General features: G+C 55.4%; 1 protein-coding gene across 1 annotated transcript in view; it reads left to right on the top strand.

The window, feature by feature from the left end:
* Positions 1-7,927, top strand: part of JAML (junction adhesion molecule like) — a 37,430-nt gene that overhangs the window by 18,424 nt on the left and 11,079 nt on the right. The window contains exons 3-6 of the mRNA XM_006104310.3: positions 1,165-1,319; positions 2,667-2,892; positions 7,171-7,283; positions 7,808-7,818. Of these exons, the coding sequence (XP_006104372.2) occupies positions 1,165-1,319; positions 2,667-2,892; positions 7,171-7,283; positions 7,808-7,818 (505 nt within the window). The remainder of the gene's footprint in view (positions 1-1,164; positions 1,320-2,666; positions 2,893-7,170; positions 7,284-7,807; positions 7,819-7,927) is intronic.

The following is a 7,927-nucleotide window of genomic DNA, read 5'->3' on the forward strand; positions in this document are numbered from 1 at the left end:
CCCGGGGAAAAAAAATTTTTTATAATTCCCAAGGGGCCCCCCCGAACCCCCGAGGACACCAACCAGCCCCCCCCCTTGTTTGGGGGCCCCCCCCCCCCCCACCGCTCACCTGCTCCTCCATCCTGCCACGGCTGACGGCCGCCATGTTCCATGCTCTGCTGCCTGCTGCCGATGCCTGCCATGTTCCACATGCGCCCCCCCCCCGGTGGTCAGCACACATCATAGCAACCGGTTGTTTGGTTGTTCGGTTGTTCCAGTGTTTGGTCTATTTGCATATTAGGGTTTTATATAGAGAGATCACTGACTGTTCCCTGTGTGTGCCTCCCATCCCCGGGACTGTTCTGTAACTGCCCGTCAGTGCTCCTCAATCCCTTCCCCTTTTCCCAGCACCCGCCCCCCCCCCCCCCATCAGCATCATCTCTAAAGGTGTCTTTCTTGACAAGGTTGTCTCTTTGTGTGAAAACAGAGCATATCTTCTGAAAACAGGAATATCCATCAAACGGTTCTCCCTTTTAGTGAAAAGAGGAATGACTGGAGCAGGTGCAGGGATAGTGGGCTGGTACCGTGTGTGCCAAGCCCCGGAGGCTGGGAGCCAGGGCTGCTGGCAGGGCTGGGGTAGGCGCCTGGGAGGAGGTGGACACAAAGGCCACGCAAGGGAGAGCCAGGCCCTGCGCTGGCCTGATTCCGAGGACCCGCACGCACGGCAGCCAGAAGCAGCGGCAAATGCAGAGATGAGCTTTTGTGAAGGAACCAAAGAACAGAGCGAACAGGAGGGAAGGGAAAGTACCTGGGAGTCATTTTTTCAGATGGGGAACCAAGAACAAGGGACATCGTTCCTGTGCGTAGGCGTTTAAATACCTCCGACAGCAGGGACCTCAGGGTTTCTCTTCTTTCTTTGGAAAGGAAGTGGAGGGGGGGGCTTGGGGAGGGATTCTGGGAAAGGGGAAGGGCCAGGTAGGAGGAGGCCAGGTAGCGTGTGTGGAGTGTGGCGGTCGCAGAGCCCTTACCTGATCCCTGTGGTACCTAGAGGCTAATAAGCGAGGGCCTCAGCTTATTGTCCCCACTGGGCCACCTGGGAGGGAGGTGTGGCCCTTGGGAGGGAGGTGTGGCCCTTGGTGATGAACGCTTTCCTAATGGCGCCTCCTCTTGCCTTGGCTTCTGCAGGCTACTTCCTGGGCCTGAACGACCTGATCGTGTCCTCCCTGGAGCTGACCGTGCACGCGGGTGAGCCCGCCCTGCTGGGCTGCGTGTTCCAGAGCGTGGAAGGGAAATGCGTGACCAAGGTCGACTGGACATTCTCACCCAGGGAGCACGCCCAGGTGACGAGGGGGACACAGGGCCGAGCTGTGGGAGTCTTGCCCGGGGTCGGGACTCGAGGTGGGGGGGCCAGGTCTCCAGGGGCCGTGAGGTGAGTGTTCAGGAGCTCAGGCTCTGGAGCGCGTCAGGACCCCTCTCCGCCTGGACGTCCAGCCTCGCTGCGCGTCCGCCTCCCTCTGCGAGGAAGCTGGGGTCATCATTGGGAGCTCATGGGAGGCGTGCACATTCGTTTCCGTTTCTTTTCTCAATGTTGCCCCCCGTGGAGCAGTGCAGGTGCCTGGGGCGGGGGGGTGAGCTGGTCTGCACAGTCGGTGTGACCTCAGGACCTCAGCATGTATGTGCGGGAGAATCTCTCGGCCTCCTTCCCAGCTGTGTGCCCCGTGGGGGTGGGCAGGTGCAGCACAGCTGCGGAGGGGGTTTCGTGGGCTCTTTGGAGCAGGAAGCAGAGCTTCTGCGGAGATGCTTCTATGTCAGGATCACTTGGGGAAAATGTCCTACTAGCATGTTATTAACAACAAGCTCCCAAGGTTTGCAAATGAAATATTATTTTTGAAGCTCAGGGCATGTTATTCCCAGAATGCTACGCTCACTGCAATGCTCATGGCTGCGTAGTGTTACGGGAGGGATGTCCCATGTGTAAGTAGAGATGAGAATCCCCCAGGCCTGTCCCTCCGGCCTGTGCGGCACTTCCTGTTGATGGCTCCTCATGCTTCACTGGAAGCTGCCGAGACGGGGGCGGACGGGGGCGAGTGACAGCCCAGGCTGGGACTCTCACGCAGCCAGCCGGGGCGTCCCATCGTGCCTCCGATTGCCAGCTGCTCCCAGGGCTGTGGCAGAAGACGGGGTGAAGATGGGAGGTGGTTCCCACGAGCTGAGTCTGAACCCCCAGGGCGATCTTCAGAGTGGGTGCTGCATTTCACCCCCAAGGTCAGGGCCGAAAGGTGTGGCCCCTCTTTCTCCATCCCGCTCTCTGTGAGCCGTGGAGCGTGTGCATGTGAGATGCTTCCTGGCACATGATGATGTTTGAATCCCACTCAAAATATTTCACTCTCGCCCTGGCCGGTGGGCTCAGTGGATAGAGCATCAGCCTGTGGACTGAAGGGTCCTGGGTTCAATTCCAGCCAAGGGCACATGCCGGGGTTTCAGGCTTGATCCCCAGTGTGGGGCGTGCAGGAGGCAGCTGATCAATGATTCTCTCTCATCATTGATGTGTCTATCTCTGCCTCTCCCTTCCTCTCTGAAATCCATAAAAAATAAATTGCAAAAAATAACAAAATATTTCCCTTTGAATGAGCACCTTCTGATGATTCACATCAGCTGACTCAGGCCCCTGATGCTGTGCCCTCCAGGCTGAGTACGTGCTGTACTATTACGCCAACCTCAGCGTGCCGGTGGGGCGCTTCCAGAACCGGGCGCGCCTGGCGGGGGCCCTCTCGCACAACGACGGTTCTCTCCTGCTCCAAGACGTGCAGGAGGCTGACCAGGGAACCTACACCTGCGAGATCCGCCTGGAATGGGAGAGCCGCGTGTTCAAAACCGAAGTGGCGCTGTACGTGCTGCCGGAGGAGCCCGGAGGTGCGTGGCCGCTCGGAGGGGAGGAGGGGCTGGGGACGGGGGCGAACCGGGCAGGGCCGGATGTTGCGGTAGTTGCCAGCCCCGGGCTCCGTGCTCAGCACAGCACGAGCCTGCAGCCAGGAGTGCTCTGCAGTGAGAGCGAGGAGGAAGTCCCTGGCCGGCCTGGCTCCGTGGATAGAGCGTGGGCCTGCGACGGAAGGGTCCCGAGTTCGATTCCAGTCTGGGCACATGCCTGGTGGTGGGCTCGTCCCCAGTAGGGGGTGTGCAGGAGGCAGCCAACCCATGATTCTCTCTCAGCATTGATGTTTCTCTCTCTCTCTCCCTTCCTCTCCGAAATAATAGAATATATTTAAAAAATAAATAAAACGAGGCTGACGGACATTATTAGTTTAGAATCTTTCATGCTCCTGAAAGTGCTGGGGGGAAGTGCATTCCTTCCACTCACTGGCTCAGAGAGGCCCAGTGACGGCTTCCGCCCGCGTTTAGTAAATGCAGATCCAGCGCTTGGTCCTGTGGCCTCTGACATGCCCTTTTCACCGTGCCCACCCTTCCCGCGTTACCCACGCTGATGCCGCGGTGTGTGGGTCCTGCAGTCAGCGCTCAGCGCATGCAGGGCGCGAGCAGGTTTCCCTAACTTCTTTGGTTCTCAGTTTCCCATTGGTAAACGGAGCCAGTGGCTTCAGTAGATGGTCGTGTGAGAGCTGCTCTGTGGAGCCTGGGGGCGCTCGAAGGATGAGAGCAGGGAGGGCGGATGGAGGGCCTGGCCAGGTAGGACCTCACGCTCTCACCTCCCCTGCAAACTCAGCCCTTATCTTGTTCCTGATTTATTATGGGGCCGCCAGGTAAGATTTTGTTTGAAGAAAGAATTTTGTTGCTTTAAAAGGTTTGGAAACCCCAGAATTCTGCACAGTTTTTGCAAGTGTGAGACAGAAGGAAACGTCTGTGGCCTCAGGAGCGAGCGCTTGGGTCTAATTGGGGCGCTGGAGTGTGCTCCCCTGGCCCCCATCCGGCTGTTTGGGACCCTCCTTTAGAGAGCTCCTCCCGTCACCCCGCCTCCCCGCCTCCCGCTGGTGACGCTCATCCCTGCTCAGCTGTGTCTGTCCCGTCACCTGGGTCTGTGTTTTTTGTCCCCTTACCAGCCCTGACCGGCTCCTTTTGTCCCCTGACGGGCACAGAGGGAGCGATCAACAAACACTTATGAATGAATGAGATTCTTGAATGTGCCCCTCACTGGAGTTTGGCGTCTGAAAACTGGAGTTGTAGACGGTAGCTTGGCCTCTCTCCTAATTTATTTATGTATGTATTTATTTATTTTACTTTTCTTCAATTGTCATTTTTCTGATTCCCAAGCTGTGACCCCCTGGGAAGAGGACAGCAGTCAGCTGCCCGTGTCCCCTGGGCTTGCCTTGGGGCCACGGCTGTCTGCTCTGTCTCTGATGCCACGCCCCAACACGTGTCCACACAAGTGTGGCCCACAAAACGGGGCCTTTTCCTGTTTAGAAGAACGCAGAGGGAACGAACCAAAAGGAGCGGACTCCAGACGTCGAACCCGTCCGACAGCGGGGACATTTGTGGGGTAGTTAGATGTTCCCCAGGGTTGTGTCTACTTTCCCCCGCGCCGGGTGGGAGTAGACCCAGCTCCTCCTCGCGCGCCCGTGCCGCTGCCCTCCTCTTCCCTGGACAGCGCCGTCTGTGCAGTGGCTCTGATTTTCTCCACCAAGTGACCCTTCAGCTTGTAATTTTTCTGATTCTAGGGCTTTAGTTCTTTTTTTTCACCGTTCTTATTTAAACACTATAGACAATATTCTTACAAATAAAAACAATACCAGTTCCTGTTCGGCTGCTCTGGGGCGGCCGTCCTTCCGCTCTGAGGCGTGGAGTGAGGGAGTGAAAGCTGGGCGTGTGCCCGCTCAGGCGGCCCTGGCCTCTCAGGTTCACCCTCTGTGCACGGGGAGGGTCCGAGTGAGTAGCTCCCAGTATTGTAATGCCCGGTCACAGGCTACGCACGGGTGCCTCCCGCATGCCTGCTGCATTGGGAGGATTCAGAGGGTTCACTATTATTATTGCCTTTAAAAAACAGTTCAGTTTTAAAAATATACACATTTTTATTATTGATGTCAGAGAGGAAGGGAGAGGGAGAGAGAGAGAAACATCGATGAGAGAGAATCATTGATCAGCTGCCTCCTGCACTCCCCATGGGGATTGAGCCCACAACCCTGGCATGTGCCCTGACCGGGAATCGAACCGAGACCTCCTGGTGCAGAGGTCGACGCTTTAACCACAGAGCCACCAGCAGAGCTAGAGGTCAGTTTGTAATGCGTGGCTAGAATTCGAGGGCGTCCGCTCCTCTCCTGGTGTCTTTGGAGTGAATTTTTATGACTTTCAGAACAGTTCCCTCTGCAGAGTTCTGAGTTCATCATGTTTTCGTTGGCTTTGCTCTCATTCTGCACTTGTCCTGCTGGGCAGGAGGCTCGTTCTCCGCGGGGAACGGGCAGAGAGGTGGCTGCACGCCGTTTGCTCCTTCGCTAGTGCTCTTTGGAAGGAGCTTTGTCCAGTTAAGACCTGGGCTCATGCCTCCCTGAGCACCGCCCTTCCCTCCTTTTCTTCACTGGCTTTGTGTTTGATTTGGGTTGGGCAGCATCGAAAAAATCAGCACATCTTCCTCGTTGTTTCCTTTTCCAAGGGCCTCTTGCAGTGACTTACACAGTACACACGTGATGGGGTCAGCTGCGCACAGAATAAGCAGAAGAGGAGCCCAGGACTTGCAAAGCCAGAAGCAGGGGAAGTGGGAGCAGGCCGGAGGGTGGGGCAGGGAGTGAAACAGAAACAACATCCAGAGGAAAACTGTCTGTTGTCTTGGCCTAATTAGTAAGGAGTCCTGTGACCTGCTCTGTAGCCAGAACTGTCCTAAGCAAATCCTAAGGCAACTTGTAGAAAGAAAGGAAGTAGAGGAGAGCCACCTGTGACTCAGTTCTTCAGCCGGGGCCCAGGGGGTTATCCTATACTAGAGGCCTGTTGCAGGAAGATTCCTGCAAGAATAGGGCTTCCTTGGGCCTATTTCTGCAAGAACAGGGCTTCCTGAGGCCAGAGCGAAGCAGAGAAGGGAGCAAAGCCGGAGGTGGGCTTCGCTCCCTCCCTTCCCCGCTGCCTCGGCTCCCGCCCGTGTCCTCTGCTTCACCTCCCTCCCATGTCCGCCGCCTCGCTCCCTCCCGTCTCTGCTACCTTCAATCCATTCCCTTCTCCGCTGCTTGGCTCCCTTCTGCAGTGCTTGGCTTCCTTCTACACTGTCTTCAGTCTTCACTGGGCCCCTGTGTATGCAAATTAATGGCCATCTTTGTTGGGTTAATTTGCATACGCTTCTGATTGGCTGGTGGGCGTAGCGAAGGTATGGTCAATTAGCATATTTGTCTTTTATTAGTGTAGATCAGGGGTCCTCAAACTTTTTAAACAGGGGGCCAGTTCACTGTCCCTCAAACCGTTGGAGGGCCGGACTATAGTTTTAAAAAAACTATGAACAAATTCCTATGCACACTGCACATATCTTATTTTGAAGTAAAAAAACCAAAAGGGAACAAATACAATATTTGTATTTGCATGTGGCCCGTGGGCCGTAGTTTGAGGACCCCTGGTGTAGATAATAAAAGGCTAATATGCAAATTGTCCCCTCCACTGGGACTTCAACTTGGAGTTCGACCAGGGGGCAGGGCCACCAGCCAACTGCCTGTGGCCCCTCCCCCCCGCCAGCCTGGCCCAATCAGCCCTAATTGGGTTGGGCTGGCCGGACCCTGCCTGTGCACAAATTTGTGCACCGGGCCTCTAGTATATGTATAAGAATGAGAGTGCTGTACCTTCCCACTTCCTGTTTATGTGAAGCAAATGTGGGAACCTCAGGAGGTGGGCAGAAGGTGGTGGCCTTCACGCTTTCTTGTACTGTCTTCAGTAGGAACTTGAAGTGGAGTGGGGCCCATGTGAGGGAGAAGGGAACTGAAGACCAGGAAGTGTTTGTCGTACGAAGACAACAGGACTCTCGCCTTGATGTGCATGGGTGGCTGGAGGGGCTCTTTTCCTTGGGAGCACCGTGTGGTGTGAGGGGAGGCTTCTGAATTCGTGGTCCATCCGGACCATCTGGGCCATCCGTGGAGAGGATGTGTGTAGTGTTGGTTGGTAATGTTGACCTTACTGTGGAGAATCTTCGGCTAAATGTTATCTCTTCTAGAAGTTCTATGGCCTCTATTGATTGTATCTTGGGTTTGACCTGATTTATCCTTTTATCCTCAGAGCTCACGGTCTATGTGGGTGATTCAGCTCCGATGGGCTGTGCTTTCCAGAGCACGGGAGAGAAACTCATGACCAAGGTTGACTGGACGTTCTCACCAGGGAAGCATGCCAAGGTAAGGAGGAGGGACCGCCTCTGTGTGGTAGGAGCCCCTGGCTGGCAGTATCAGGACGGTGGGGGAATCTATGCATCCGGTGCCATGTGGTGGCATGACTGGGCCACTTGGCTGGGCCACTTCAGCTTTTTGGTGGGAAAAATAACTCTAATGAATATGATAAGATAATGAAGAAGAAACCTTAGCTGATGTGGCCCAGTGGATAGAGCATTGGCCTGCGGACCAAAGGGTCCCAGGTTTGATTTTGGTCAAGGGCACATACCTCGGTTGTAGGCTCCTCCCCAGCCTGGGCCCCAGTCAGGGTGCGTGCAGGAGGCAACCAATCAATGTGTTTCTCTCACATTGATGTTTCTCTCTGTCTTTCCCTTTCCCTTCCACTTTCTCTAAAAATCAATGGGAAAATATCCTGGGGTGAGGATTAAAAAAAATAAAAAAAGATAATGAGGAAGGAGAAGGAGGGCGAGGAGGAGAAGGAGGAGGAGGAGAAGGAGGAGGAGGAGGAGGAGGAGGAGGAGGAGGAGGAGGAGGAGGAAATGCATAGCTCGTATGGCAGTGGAGACGTGTATGAGGTGATGTGTGAGGCATCTGTGCATGGCTCACCCACTGTGTATCGTTTCCCCCTCTCTCCCTTCTTCTCTCCGTGG

The sequence above is a fragment of the Myotis lucifugus genome, unplaced genomic scaffold, assembly GCF_000147115.1.
Source record: "Myotis lucifugus unplaced genomic scaffold, Myoluc2.0 scaffold_561, whole genome shotgun sequence".
Classification (NCBI taxonomy): domain Eukaryota; kingdom Metazoa; phylum Chordata; class Mammalia; order Chiroptera; family Vespertilionidae; genus Myotis; species Myotis lucifugus.